General features: G+C 41.9%; 2 protein-coding genes across 2 annotated transcripts; both read right to left on the minus strand.

Annotated features, from left to right (window-relative positions):
- Nucleotides 1-799: 799 nt before the first annotated feature.
- Nucleotides 800-3,915, minus strand: LOC308324594 (frizzled-2-like). The gene has a single exon (XM_080776706.1). It carries the CDS (start codon nt 3,665-3,667, stop codon nt 2,006-2,008), a length of 1,662 nt encoding a protein of 553 aa, XP_080632832.1. The 5' UTR covers nt 3,668-3,915; the 3' UTR covers nt 800-2,005.
- A 7,761-nt stretch (nt 3,916-11,676) lies between these two features.
- ccdc43 (coiled-coil domain containing 43) lies at nt 11,677-14,687 on the minus strand. The gene is made up of 5 exons (XM_080775857.1): nt 14,498-14,687; nt 13,909-14,002; nt 13,636-13,771; nt 12,676-12,725; nt 11,677-12,489 (listed from the first exon to the last, which is right to left on the minus strand). Exons 1-5 carry the CDS (start codon nt 14,669-14,671, stop codon nt 12,302-12,304), a joined length of 642 nt encoding a protein of 213 aa, XP_080631983.1. The 5' UTR covers nt 14,672-14,687; the 3' UTR covers nt 11,677-12,301.
- Between the last annotated feature and the right edge of the window lie 732 nt (nt 14,688-15,419).

A 15,419-nucleotide genomic window follows, 5' to 3' on the forward strand; every position in this document is an offset into this window, starting at 1 on the left:
GTTTGTTTTCACAACCAAGTGTCACTGTTACACACACACGCCCCCTGGGCGCGTTCTTGTGGGTCTGGAACTTCCGGGGACCCCCACATGGTAACTGTCATTTCTCGACCGTTTCGGATGTGAGGCAGCTCGCCGGAACCGGGCTGGCACCCTGGCCGCGTTCCTGTGTGTCCGGAACTTGAGTTACACCACTCACTTCACACGGTTGTGATTTTTCCCTTCTTTTTACTCTGTTGAAACTATTGCAGTTCAATAAATATAGGCTAACTGCCTTCAAATTTAAAGCACTCGTGTATGGCAGACACCCTCTAAATATGTCCTGTAACTACATGCAGTATGTCTGGGGACAAGTATTCCTCAAGTACCTACTTGTAGCCCAGAGCCACTGACTGTGCTGGGACTAAAAGAGTATCTACTTTCTGCATTGCTTCTAGTCTAGTTCATGACATCACACAGATAGATTTCAGCCATGTATCAGTCAGGGGATTCCAATTTGACACTAAAAATGCAGCACTGGATTCCCCTTAAGTTTCACTGACAAACATGATGACTAAACTAAACTGTCACACCTAATCTGCAAACACACACACACACACACACACACACACACACACACACACACACACACACACTTTAGAGGCAAATTCTGGTCAAAATAAAACCTTCTATGCCCATTTTAGGTTCAGTGAAGATTGCACAGATTTAGCATTTGTGGTGCTAAAATCAGTTGGGAACTGCAGGGAACAATAATTGTATTGTGCCTTAACTCCAAACAAATCTTAAATTATGAATAGGCAAACATATAAACATCTGAATGCAGAAAGATGAGGTTTGAATTTGATTACATATTAGCCTGTTTCTCTGAGGAATTAAACTCCGACTTTATTGTCACATTACATCATGGGTTTACAGGTGTCAAAAAGTGGGTACATTTTTTTTTACAAGCTTCCATCATTTGTAGTTTTCAGGAAAGAAAGGATAGTAGAGGTATAAAGAAATAACAAGGAAAAGGGATTGTAATTGTCTAGACTTCATTGGCTGCTACACAGCCCACCAGATGCTTAGGTGTGACTCAAATTCAAAAACATTTGCAAAGGAATTATTGTAGCATGCACAAACAAAGATAATATATAGTTCTGATGTAGAGGAAACGGTTTCCAAAAAGCGGAATTGAGACAGAGGCACATTACAGCCTTTTGCAATTTGCAGTATATTACTACTGTGTAATGAAATGGCCTACGTGTGTATGTAGCAGCGGCCCAGAGCCTCTGCCTGATGGCCTCAAAAGTCTAATATCTCCCCCAGTCCAGAGGGGTATCCCTTTGGTCTAGTGGTTAAGATATTGGACTTTCACGTGGGAGCCCTGAGTTAGAATCCTGGGCATTTTGTCTTTGTGCACATAAGCATGGCAGCTGGAAAGAAAATGTTTACATATGCAAACTGTTACTGTTTCTTTATGAAGAATTTAAGATCAAACAACCAAATGAACATTAAATGGGAGCCCTATAGAAAAGTTAAAGTTAACAGGAATGTTTTCTTATCAATTGCCAGGATATGAATCATATGATGAAAAGGACAGGGAGTCTATGTGATATTCTTTCAGTGCAAATGTGAAACAAGCACATTATCCACTAAGAACTTTTTCTTACTTTCTTTAAATACATACATTTTCACAATTATTTCCACAAATACTACGTACAATTTCCTTTAATTACAGCCATGTAATAATATTCTAGAGTGAAATCCTACATGGCCATCACTGCTGTCACAGCCTGTCAGTTCAATTCAGGCTCACAGTAAGTTTATGAGGCATATGAGGAGAGTATTTCAGCACATGGCACCCGTATCCATGTTTGTTTGTGTTTCAGACAGCTTTAGTCATTGTTTTTAAAGCCTGTCTTTTGTGTGAACTCTCACTCGGTGAGCAGCATGCACACTATGTACAACATCAACGCCACATAAGTTCTGATAAAATATTAAAGATGTCCCATGGATTGGTGTCACACTACACTGCAGTCTCTCCATGTTTGCCATTTGTGAACCTAACGTAGAATTTGTGCCAGGCGTGCAGCGTCTTGCTAGACCAAATCCAGAATCCAGAGGTGATGCCTACTATGAGTGTCATGAGATATTTGATCATGTAGACGGTGAAGTCAGGGGTCATGCGTGGAGCCCCCTGTGCGGGACAGGGGATGGCCAAGCTTTTACAGTTATGGCTCACCCAGCTGCGCTCCCACTGATGCCGAAACGCCTGCTCGTAGAAGAAACAGGCGATGACGATAGTCGCGGGGACGGTGTACAGCACGCTGAAGACGCCGATCCGCACCATGAGGCGCTCCAGTTTCTCAGTCTTGGTGCCGTCATGCTTCATGATGGTGCGGATGCGGAACAGCGACACGAAGCCGGCTAGCAGGAAGGAGGTCCCAATGAAGAGGTAGATGAAGAGTGGGGCCAACACGAAGCCACGCAGGGGGTCCGGGTTGCTGACGCCGATGAAGCAAATACCGCTGAGCACGTCGCCTTCGATCTGCCCGATGGCCAGGATGCTGATGGTCTTGACCGCGGGCACGGCCCAGGCCGCCAGGTGGAAGTATTGGGAGTTGGCTTCGATGGCCTCGTGGCCCCACTTCATGCCCGCTGCTAGGAACCAGGTCAAAGACAAGATGACCCACCAGATGGAGCTGGCCATACTGAAGAAATAGAATATCATGAATAGGATGGTGCAGCCCTCCTTTTTAGTGCCTTGGGCAACGGTCTTGTAACCCTCAGGGATGAAACTGTCATTGCACACCACCTTGTCCCCCAGGAAGTAGCCGGCAATGTAGGCTATGGAGACCATGGTGTAACACCCTGACAAGAAGATGATAGGCCGCTCTGGGTATTGGAAACGCTGCATATCCACCAAGTAGGTGGTGACAGTGAACAGGGTGGATGCACAGCAAAGTACTGACCAAATAAGAATCCATAAACGTGCAAAGTATATCTCCTTGTCATTGAAAAACATGTAACCCCCACTCCTAGAGTGTTCACATGGGGCCGCGCAGTCAGTCTCTTCCAGGAACTTATAATTTAGATAAGAGGGGACCTTGAGTACGGAAGGACACTGGAATGGCTTGTCAGCTGTGGAGGAGTAGACACGGACGCCCGGGGTTCCAGGGACCGGCATGTGAACCACGGGCGGAACAGTGGCAGTGGAGGAGGAGGATGAGTCGTTTTGGCCCACGCAAATGTGATCGTGTCCCAAAACGGGGAAATTCTCGCACCGGAGACGCTCCGGCCACTGAAAGCCAAACTTGTTCATGAGCGCCTCGCAGCCATGCTTCGCCCTCTCGCAGATGGAGCGGCACGGGGGGATTGCTCTCTCCAACACTGTACACACTGGCGCATACATTGAGCACAGAAAGAACTTTAACTCCGGCGAACACTGTACCTTGACCAGGGGGTAAAACTGATGCACCTCGAGTCCAGCGTCCTCTTGGTTGTAATGGCCCACTAAATTGGGCATAATGGTCTGATTGTAGGCTATGTCCGTACATAGTGGTATTGAAATAGGTTGGCAAAATCCATGTTCTGGCGTAACAATCCCGTTGTCCCCTTGGTAATGTGCCGATGTCACCAGAGGCGACGTTAGAAAGAATGCAAAGGTCCAACTTTGACAAAAGTTCATTTTCACAAGGATGCTTTCAGTTTTGTGCTATGGTTTCAACAGTTTCAAATAAAAACAGCCTACTTTGGCGTGTAGAATCAGGACCTTTGTAGCAGAAACATATCTGTCCCGTTTGTGAAGAAATTATATCCTTTTTACTCCTCAGTCCTCACCAGGTTGGCTCGCTGTTGTTAACTTGTCTTTGATCCTTTGTGCAGCCGTGGCCCGTGCGTGTGTGTGCCGCTGATCACACCACTGCATGTGCCAGATGAGACTGTTTCAAGTTCCCCATCGGCAGATGGAGCCTTGAATCATCCCACCCCTAAATATGACGACCATGGGTGTTTTTGGACCCCCGCACGCACGCCCTTACGCACGCGCGCGCGCGCGCACACACACACACACACACACACACACACACACACACACACACACACACACAGAGAGAGAGAGAAGGCTGCCTTTTAAATTCATGTTTTATTTTATCATAATCTCGCAAAAACAGATTCCGAGCTGCGCTAAACAAACAACAGAGGGTGCTGTTTCCCCTCTTTTTGTCGATGGGTTCCCAGGCCGAGGCCAGGTTGATATAATCTGTTTTAAAGTTAGCCTTATCATCGTTTTTAATAACCAATAACCATATCTCTTTGTAGCTGGTTTGGGGTTTTTTGTAGGTTTCGCTGGGGATTTTGCAGTTTCATTTCATCCCACACTGCTTTGTAGAGGAACGACTGTAACGACATATTTGCCAAAAAGAACAGATAAAGCAAGCTCGTTCGTTGTTATAAAGACCATATATAGTAATATAGATTATTCTAGATCTCTGTTCTTTTAACGCACGCGACACCGTCGTATATAGGCCTATAACTATAGCCTACATACAGTATAAGTACTACTACTCATATCAAGGACAAGGCCCATTATTTATTCTTAATTTTGTGCCACGTACGTACGTGGGTACGGACCACCATTTGATGAGATTTAGCCGTGCAGACCCAAAATAAATGAATATGTCCACAATTCCATGCTGTATTGTCATTGATGTACGATTGGTACAACAGGGAAACATGACTTCTACATTCTCTAACTGTGTGGACTTCTTGTAATTTAACTTAACTAATGCAGATGTTTAACAACAGTTTAACTCTTGAGAGTGTAAACTGATACCAAATGGACCCTTACGGGTTACCAACTCTCCATCATTTAGCTGGGGACCACCTGGAACCCCCTCAAAGACCACTGGTGGTCCCTGGACCACTTGTTGAAAACCACTATACGAAGTTTAAGCATCTTGACCTAGGCTGAACTTGATAGGTCGGTGCGGTAACGTGATTGGTTGCCATGCCGTCCCATCCCATCCCCCACAGGGACATCGTGATGATCGTGGGAAAGTGGCATCTCCTTGCTTCAGTTCGCGGGTTCGGCGCGAGGCGGATGGACTAATTTTCATCAGGTAAGGATGGAGTGGATTTTTCCATTGACATTTTATCCGATAAAATAAACAATTGTGCACTTTTTTTGGAATACACGATTGGTTAAACCTTGGCCCAAAACGTTTTCGGTCGGCCCATGCATGGAGAAAACATGGGTGATGTTTATATCAATTGAAACATCTTACTTGTTAAAGTTGACTAGAAGTTAAGATGGAAAAGTACAACGCCATAGTGTATAGTGCACACCGACTTATTTGTGTATCCCTATCAAGTCAAATGTAATATAGCCTTCGTGATTTTGGGTGATAAACAATTGCATCAAGAAGTTAAGAACATATTTACAATTGGTGTAATATCACTTATTTCCCGTTATCTCTTTGGCTGACCAGTTTAAACACTTTTAAACCCAAAATATCAGCCATTTCCCCCGTAGCTACTGCTCTTTGGCTTTGTACTGTAGGGCAGATCAGCTAGGCCATCCATGTGGGCGAATGTACATTTTAACCCTGAAAACGCTATTCTGATCGATCGAGGTTAACTTTTGTACTGCACATTTATAGGAACTCCACCACATTGCAAATATGTGACTATTAAAGCTGTTATAAATAACCAAATTGTCCGCTTCTGTCTGACCAGGTCAATGATGCAATAACTCCGAACTCGATAATGTTAAGAAGAGAAGCCATGATGATGGCGTTTGATCAGTATTCTCTCTTTTCATCCAAGCGTCATGAGGTAAGTAAGATGGCGTGGACTCGTGGAGACTGAGGTTCCAAACGTGGCTAAAATGTCACCATAACTTAGCAAAATGACAGATGTACATTTGTCCATTAATTTGTAATGTTAATTTTGCATTCTCAAAGAAAAGAGGTCGCCACGATGCAATAACCTTTTCACTAACATTTTAAGGTTATGAATAATTTAGCAAACGTCAGCAAAGTAAATTTAGGCTAAACAGTTTCCTTTCCATCTGTTTTTCTGAGATCTTTGTGCTCAAATGATGATCGATGACTGCTAAAACACCATATATGATTTTTGACTTAAGACAAGCTCTATTTTATACTCTGACGACTGAGCTCCAAGCTGACCTCTCTGAGCTTATAGAATATAGATCATTATCGTTTATTTTTATTTTTAAATACCGGTATTGTAATATAAGCCAGTACATGTACATGTCCAACAAGGACACCAGGTTCAAAGTGGTGAGTGGTCAGAACTTCCTTCAAGCAGCAGGGCTGCAAGGAAGCAGAGATGTCTTCTAAATCATTTGTACAAGTTTTGCGTCTTTGAACACCGTTACTCAACTTTTATAGGAATCTAAACGAGCTCTTTGCCTATCACAGACCAGTACAACAACTGGAGTTATGGGAATCAATGGCAATCTGGAAAATGCCTTCACTCCAATTCCCAATGGCTCTCTGCCAGAACAGGACACCTATGTACCCTGGTCTCGAAATCCTGATGATGACGACCCCTACCAACTAATTCAATATGCTAAGAAGACCATTAAGAGGTATTCATTCAACTATAATAACGTTTCAGGACAGAATATTGACATTTTGTACTTAGTGTTGTCATGAAGAGTTGTTCATTTTATGTGGTTAAAAGTGCTAAAAATAACTTGGTGCTTGGTGCTAATTATTGCGCAGAAATTCTCAAATAATAATTCACATGTAATACCATGGTGTAAGAAATATGTTTGTAATATTTCTTTCTTGCTTTCTTGCTTTCTTGCTTTCTTTCAAGGAATATCGATGATGAAACTGAACAGGGGACTGGTCCAAATGGACTTGTGTCCAATATATTGGAGGGCACTAATTCCTTGGACAAATACTTCACAGAAGGGTAAGGGTTGAATGTATTGAAAAAAACTTTAATTTGTGAGCCATTTCGCTAGAGACACAAATAGTAATTTGGTAAAAAGTAACATTTTGTAAGAAATTCATGTTAATTTTATAGAATGTGCTACATGCTTGGTTTGTTTGGCCTCCCATGTCCAATATATTCATACGGCAGCCATTTAGCTATTAATGAAATGCCACCCTGTTAGGGGTGTCTATAGCTGCTTAGGTAAGTAACTAGGTGTGCATTTTGATAATGATTCAGTTAAGTGTGTAGTTTGAGAACAAAAGGACACCGTTAACATATTGATTAAATGTTGCCTATCACATCCAACTCGCATCAATGCATTCATGTAATATTACCCCAAACTATCCTACTCAATCTGCTCTTACCCAGTTGTTGTTAGACAACCTACAAGTAGTTCCAGTGCAGTCTCTCTGTCTAGATTATGGGATATAAACGAAGGCATACAAACCCTGTTTTTGATGTCTTGTTCTATGGCCATGTCATACAAATCATGATAATTGCCAATTTATATGGTTGCATAGATGCTAAAGTTCTCCACTGTCCTTTTAGGAAGTCTATCTGGTCCCCTGATACATTGAGAGAGGATGTCCTGCAGTATTGTCATTTTGAAAAAACAGATCCCCACCCTGCCGTAATTCCAAACCATACACATCCTGAGCCTTTCAATGGCATGCAAGAGAAGCCAATGGCCAATGGTGTTGAGGAGTTATATCAGCAGTTGAATGGCTTTGAAATCAGTGAGCAGTGGCTTTTTCCTTCTTGCAATGATGACAAGGACACTTGCACCTCTCAATCCCAGATATTGCCCAAGCCACCAGGTCTACCACCAATGTCCAATGGTACACACACCTACTTGTCAAAGATGAGGTCAAGTGAACATCACTACATTTCAGCTAATGGAGATTGTGAATCTATAAATGATGTTCCTGCCACAAGTGATTGCTTTTCACCTCAAAACAAGATGAGCAGCCTGTATGTTGATCCTCACGATGAAGACCCCTCAGAACGAAGCAGCATTATGCACATTGTAAATGAGCAGCACAAGCAAGAAGAAATCAACAGATTCGTTAGCCATTTTCAGAATGTAATGGCCGCGAAAGAAGATGGCTTGCATGGTAGAGAATTTCACAACACAGAGAGGCAGGATATGGAGATGCTCTATGAAGACAGCTTGGCTGAACAAAGAAACTACACCAGCCCTGAAATGTCAGCACACACTGCCCCTACAATGCAGATTCCAAAAGAGTTGCTGGAAGAGGCATGGCAGAGGGAAAGAAATGGAGTGAGGAAGCAACTATTCCAAGGGGATGTAAATGGGTTTGGTCCTCAAAACACAGAATACTTCCAGAAACCAAAACCCAATTCTCCATGGTTTAATCCCACTAACTCATCACAGTATAACATAGCCTCACCAAATGGCAACCCTCTCCCGTACAACCAGAATATGAATGTAAACCAGCACTCTGAGCATCACATTCAGAGCCAACAGAGCCAGGACCATATCAAGCTCAAACAACATATGGCCGCCTGTGAGCCCTCTAACCCGCCCAAAATTGTATCTCCATCTGTACCTGAGTTTGCATCTCAGAATTCCCACCAGGTGCAGAGAGGTCTGTTTCAAGAATACAGTCATGGAGATGGGCCATCTACTCGCTGCTGGCCAGGAAGGAACCAGGTGGGGATTGGTCTGGACAGCATGGCAAGGGCTGCTAGTGACTCAGGGATGCAGCTGGACAAGAACAAAATGCTCAAAGTTGCCGTTCTTGCAGAGGCTTTCCTTGCACAGGGCTTTGATGGCAACACAAGGCCCCACACCAGCATCCACATGAGCAATGGAGACAGGAAGCAGGGACTCCCACAAAACATGTGCCACCAGGGAAACATGTACAACCCTCAGCAATTCAGAGGACACAACACTAACGGTGCAAGGAAGAAACTTATGTATCCTCTTTCTGACCCAAGACAGAGCTCTGGGCAGATTATTTTTAGGCCTCCTAACTTCAACTCTAGATCAACTCTAACCTACACAAGTGACGCACCTCTCATGATGCCAGACACAAAATGTACACAATTCAACCCCTATGCCAGTGACCTGATGGGCTGGCAAGGAGAGATTCATCCTGGCATGACATCTCTCTTGAAGTCCCCGAGCATGATGAAGAACCAAGAACGACCTATGAGTGAGCTTCACTTCTACTCGGACAAATGCTACGAGGAATTTAGGAGTTTAGAGACCGAGAGAAAGCAGGTAAGCAAGGATAAGTATAATTCATTTTGATACACAGATTTCAAGAGTCGATGCCACTGTATTTCATAGTCTACGCTTTTGCTTTGACATATTGGTAAATAAATACCTCTTTATATTTTCTGTTACAGACAGAAGTCATCCTGACTGAGACATTTCCTGGGAAGCGGATTTCAGTGGTGACCAACAGCTTCCTGCCCAAGACACCACCACATCCCTCAAGAGTGGACCGCCTCGTTGCTGATCAGATGCGAGAACAAGCTACGGTGAGAAATCAGCCTGATTTACCATGGTGCTACCCAACAGGTTCATTTTGTCATGTTAAGTTTTTAAAGTGATATTGGTAGTCTTCTAATTGAAGCCTACTGGAGACATGCAGGTAGTCGGAATTGGGACTCGAACCCGTGACACGCTGTCAGGCTGCATTAGAGCCTAGGTGTTGATTGTTTTTGACGCACAAACATAGTAATGTTTTATTTATTTATTTTCATTTTCGAGGTATAAAAGGTCCTGAAATTGTCACTTTAGAAATGTGTAGATACCCTGTTACTGTTGAGTCAGAAAACAATGTTGCACATTTATCTGGGGGGCCAGACATAATAGGCCTATTAATTTATTTTTCAACTTGTAACATGAATTATTTTGTTTCAAAGGTGGCAAGCCTTCTTGGCCAAATGGAATGTTTGCGCAGCATCCCATTCCATGCTGATATAACCTCTGCGATTGTCAGACATCATGAGGCTATTTGGATTACCAGGGCCAGACGCAAGGAGGAGTATGTCAATACAGGAGGGACTGTTTTCGGAGGGGACAGAGGTAACTGGTCAACACAATGTTAAGAACAAGCTGCTTTGTCTAAAACACTGCCAGGCAATGTACTGAATGTTCAGAATCAGTATGATCTATATGTAATATTTTAATTAACATGAAAAAGTGTCGAGATATAGACAACAACGTGAACATAGATTCAAGTCCTGGCTCCTTTCACACGCTATTTCATAAATCTCACATTGGCAACAACATTTTCAGTTGTAGTGAGATTTATTTTTGCTTTAATCTCTGCGTAAAGCAAAATAAAAGTTATGCTCCATTCTCAGTTGCTATGCCTATAACACGAGTTATTGAGAATTCAGTAAATAAGGACATCCAACAGGGATGTACATTGTGGAAGTTTAGACAAAGCTCATTAAAACGGAGACATTGAATATAAGTGTTATGATGATACTGCCCAGCTTTTGTCCTAAACATTGCTTCCTTCTGACAGGCTTCCAACTCCTGGCCATAGCACTCAAGGACTTGAGTGCCACCACAAGGGTGACCCGCACAGCGCTGTGGTGTGCCCTCCAGATGACCATGCCCAGATCAGTTGAGCATCTTGACTACCCCGTTGACAGCGATGATGCTTGTGAGGAGAGCAACACAGGGAAAAGTCTGTTGCTCTACGGAATAATTTAGCAGACAAATGTTAAATTGTACCAAGACACACCCAAATTGTTAAATTAAAGTGAGACTCAGTGGAGAAAAATTCACATTTTGCGATTGTAACTAGTCAATGCCCAAGTCTTTGTAGCAAGCTGAACAACAGCATTCAAGCCTAAATAAAGGCCATAAAAGGAGCATCCCCCAGAGCATAACATTTCTGACATGGATTGAAATGAAAATAAATTAAGCATTCATAATGTTTCAATCTGGAAGCCAATGTTGAAATTTAAACTCATCCTGTGAGTATGTTAGCAGCAGATGACAGTTGAAAACAATTTGTATCCCTTGGCTATACATTTGACTGGACATCTCAATTGTATTATGAATTGGCTCAAATTCAGCCCCTGTTCGGTAGATTTTTATCAAATATTTTGTCTGGTATGTCGCTATCACTGAAAACAGTATTGCCTTCATCTAAGCTCTTTCAAGCACATCATCGTGAATAGTTGAATTAGGAGTTTGTGTGAAATGTGATTTCCCTGCCATACAGTATATCTAATTGTGTTAATGTGAATCATTCTACATAAGTCTTTTACTTTATTTATTGGCCATATTTATGCTAAACATTTACAGTAAGTGAATGTTTTTTACTTACTATTTATTTGAATGTAGTGTGTCCAGATATTCTTAAACCGAATCATATCCTGTTCTTATGAGCCACCTTTTAGCTTTGCATTTTTCCTCCTTTAAACAAAGTAGAAGACTCATCTGTCATTATAACTCCACTGTTCAGGAGAAATTAATTGTGTTCACTGTTATTTGAATAGTACATTATTTTCAGAAGATATCTAAATTAGTAATGTTTTATAATAGTAGTGTGTAGGCCAGGTTCAGGGCATATCTTAATGTTCACCAGTATACAGTATATATATCACCTCACTGCTTCTGGATTAATTAGATTTTCTGCTGTTTCAAACCGTTTTTAATGTTCTGGTTTGAAATCAATTCTAAATGTTTACTCTCATAGTAATTTTGTTCCATCAACTTAACAATAAAGCAAGTCATATTCAAAATGTTTCTTTATTTGAAAAGCTGTTGAAATGAACCCCATTGAAAACACAATACTAGTACATGATATAGCTGAGGTATAAGGTAGATTGCTTTGTTCTTATTCTCATACCAATGAATGTACATAGACTTGTAAAATATAACCGATGCAAAAGAAACAATACAACGGATATGAACATGTGTTTTGACAAATGTAGGAGTGCAGACACAAGGAAGGCATTGGAACCAAGTGTACTGGAACTTTTCAGCTGATGACTTTTGATCATTTTAAGGGCCATTGTTACTTGACTGGCTACAATATTCAAAATATGAGATTGACAGACTTGAAACCATAAGGATAAGATATTTTTACTGAACAAAGAAAAGGGGCATGTACAGTTTGGCAGCTTCGTCCCTTGTTTTCCACAGTCTTCAATAATATTAATTGCCCAATCAGAGCATAAACTGTGGGCTGCATTCTAGACGCATGTTACATTGTTATCTATAGACAGTCTAATGAATTAATTGTCCACAAAAGTCTCAATGAGGTTTAGATAAAAAGAGGCATCATCTCGGTTCCTTTAATTTTTTTCTGGTAACAAAACCTTTTACGTACAAAGTGTTAGTAGTTTTCTTCTTTTATCTTCTTTTTTCACCTTTCTGTGTACGCTTTTTCTCCTTCTCCTTTCTATCCACCTTGGCTAGTTTATCCTTCTCACGTTGCATCTTGTCGGTTTCTTTCTTCTTCTGAGAATCATCCCGAGCCTGATCTCGTTTTTGCTTTTGTCTGTTCATGACCTCCTCCACGTTGGTGTTCTTGAACAAGGCTGAGACTTCCAGTGAAGGACAGTTGCAACGGAAATTATTCTGCCCCACTAATCAATAGTTATTACTTACATTACTAAAGAGATGTCAATTATTGAATTGTCATTAATTATGTATTTACTATTTACACAACACTATAAGACTATTGCATGGTCACTTGTGCAGAGCACAGGTTTTAGAAAGGATACATTTATCACTAGGAAAAGGTGGTCCAGCTGGCTCCTCTTCTTCAACTTCCGTGCTTATGTCAAGGAAAAGACTGACAGACACTTATTAAAGCATGTCCAAATGGTTTTTTTTATAGATGACAATCTAAAGTAGATTTTTTTAAAGAATGCTAGATAAGAGTCTCTTATCTAGCATTACACGACTCAAAGCACAAAGATCTCTTGTGAATTGTGATGTCCTTCAGGTACTTTTATTCTGATCGTCATGGGCAGCATGTGACACGGACATTTCAGCAAAGCCATCGGATTACAGAATGTTGACATTCGGAGCTAGGCCTGTATTCTATATTGTACATGCCAGACATGCCTACTCGGACTGCTTTTTGTGTTTCACCCTGGTCCGTTTAAAAGTGACCCCTCTATATTACACTGAGGAAGGCAGTGACACAATGTGTCAGTGCCATATGTTGCCCAGGCTGATCGGAATAAAAAAGTACCTAAATAAGATATGGTGAGTGCTGGTGACATTTTTGCTATAATCTAAAACAGTGGTTTTCAACCCTTTTCATTTCAAGGCTCATTATTTATTCGGCATTTGAACCACAGACCACCATTTGATGAGATTTAGCCTCTCAGAACCAAAACTAACGAATATTTTGTTGCCGTTGATCAAAATAATAATTCTTCTATATTCTCTAATTGTGTAGAATTCTTGCAAATGAAGTAATGCCGATGTTTAACAATAATTTTACTCTTGTCCAAAATGGACCCATTTGGTTTAATTTTACACTATCAAGAGTTAAAGATCTATACGGTTCCATTCCATTTGGTTACCAACTGTCCATTGTTTACCTGGGGACCACCTGGAACCGTTTCAAGGACCACTGGTTGAAAACCACTGATCTAAAACACACGTTTTTATTGCTGATTGTGCTGAAAAAAGATAATGCAAGACTCATTTAAATCAAACCAAAAGGATATTCTTCTCCATCCGAGACGTTGGCATATTGAGCCAGGAGTGCCTCTTTCCTCTTCTTGGACTCTTCGGAAACCTCCTTCGGTTTCACCACAATCTGAGCCTGTTTCTCTATCAGACTGGCAATCGCCTGTACCTCAACTATGGCAACAGGAAAAAACAAAACAAGTTAGTCCACCAATGGCTTACCAAAAATCTTAAATATGAGGCCACATTATAGTTGGAGCTTAATCACAGAGACAAATCAATGTTTGAAATGGGTGGAATTCATTAATTACCATCACCATCGCTCTCCCCCTTTGATCGTGAACGACTATCTGTCCACTGCTTGATGATCTGGCTGCAGACGTCTTCAAGAGCATCCTCCTCCTCCTGCACACAAAGGACAGTTACTTCCAGACACTGGATATTCTGTTTTTGTTTGTTTGATTGTTCAATGCAATAGCCAGCACCATATGTGACAACTCCTGACTGTTGACATTACAGATTATGATTAGGACCGACCTAAAATGGTTAAGACGCATGTTTCTATATAATCTTGAATAATTCTGCACAGATGACTGCATCTAATAGTGGTATACATCTTTAAGCTAATAATAGACTATCAGTGGACGCTGAGCTGTCAACAGTACACCTGCTACAATCCGCCAGACTGCCTTGACAGCTCAAGCTAAAGGGACAAGATAAGTCTTAGAATCTAAGAACCCCATTTGACAACACATGGTCCTGCTACTGAATATCATCACAACAACTAATGAATGATCACTTGTTTAAGAGACAAGCGAGTCTATAGCCAGACAACAACGTGTTGTTGTTGGCAGTAGCCGAGGAAGGCATGCCATGATGCCGCTGCCTGTGGATATTCACCAAAAACGCGGATAATATTCCCTGCAGCGCCTCTCCCTTCTCCTCGTCACTCTCATCTTCTTGCAGGATCCCTAGAATATACGCTCCGTACACCTCTCGGTCCACTTCCAAGCTGTCCAGTCGATCATTGAGCCAGCTTTCAAACTCCCCGGCGTCTGTCACGGGCGCAGCCATGTTGGCCGTTTGGGGTCCTTCGATAGTGCACGACAGTGTCCACACGCATTGCCTGCCTGTAAAGTAGCCCTCTCGTTTCTTGACTTTGGTATGGCATTTTAGTGTTGTTTACTGTTTACCTTTGAAAACTTGTGAAAGTACATTAACAGCCTCCATATACATACAAATATTAATACAACTTGACAAAACATGTTTTATTTTATTTGCTAAGGATGGGTGGATGGAAGGCGTAAAGTAAGCCGCACGGTGGCGATAAAATACAGCAAACAACGAGACGCGAGCGAGCCAGCGAGGGCGCCATGTGTGTACAGTCAACAGTGTAAGTGTAACACTAACTTTTGTCACAAAAGTATGTTTTGTCACATGTTTTGTTAGTATACACAAAACTTTTGTGCATACTAAAGAGGCTTTCCTTGGATTCATCCTTTTAGCCTAGCCTACCTTATATTGTACTGTACTTGCTTCAGGTTGCTTGTCCATGAAAACTGTTAATACAGTATTACATTAATCAAAAACAGGTTGGATTCCCTGACCTGACGGCATGGCAATGTGTTGAAGTGAGGTTGTACGTGTCCCCGAGGCTGAGCAAGACAGTCAACCTGAACCTCGCCTGGATAAAGGGCTACAATTACAAGTGGAATGCCCGTCCAGAAGCTCAGCTGATGTGTAGCACTGCATGGCTGCTCTGTTTACTTTTTAAAGAAGGTGAGTACCCTGAGTTAACCAGTTCTGTCTTCCAGAGGCATTC

The sequence above is a fragment of the Protomyctophum bolini genome (assembly GCF_963924005.1).
Source record: "Protomyctophum bolini genome assembly, chromosome: 11".
In the NCBI taxonomy this organism is placed as follows: Eukaryota; Metazoa; Chordata; class Actinopteri; order Myctophiformes; family Myctophidae; genus Protomyctophum; species Protomyctophum bolini.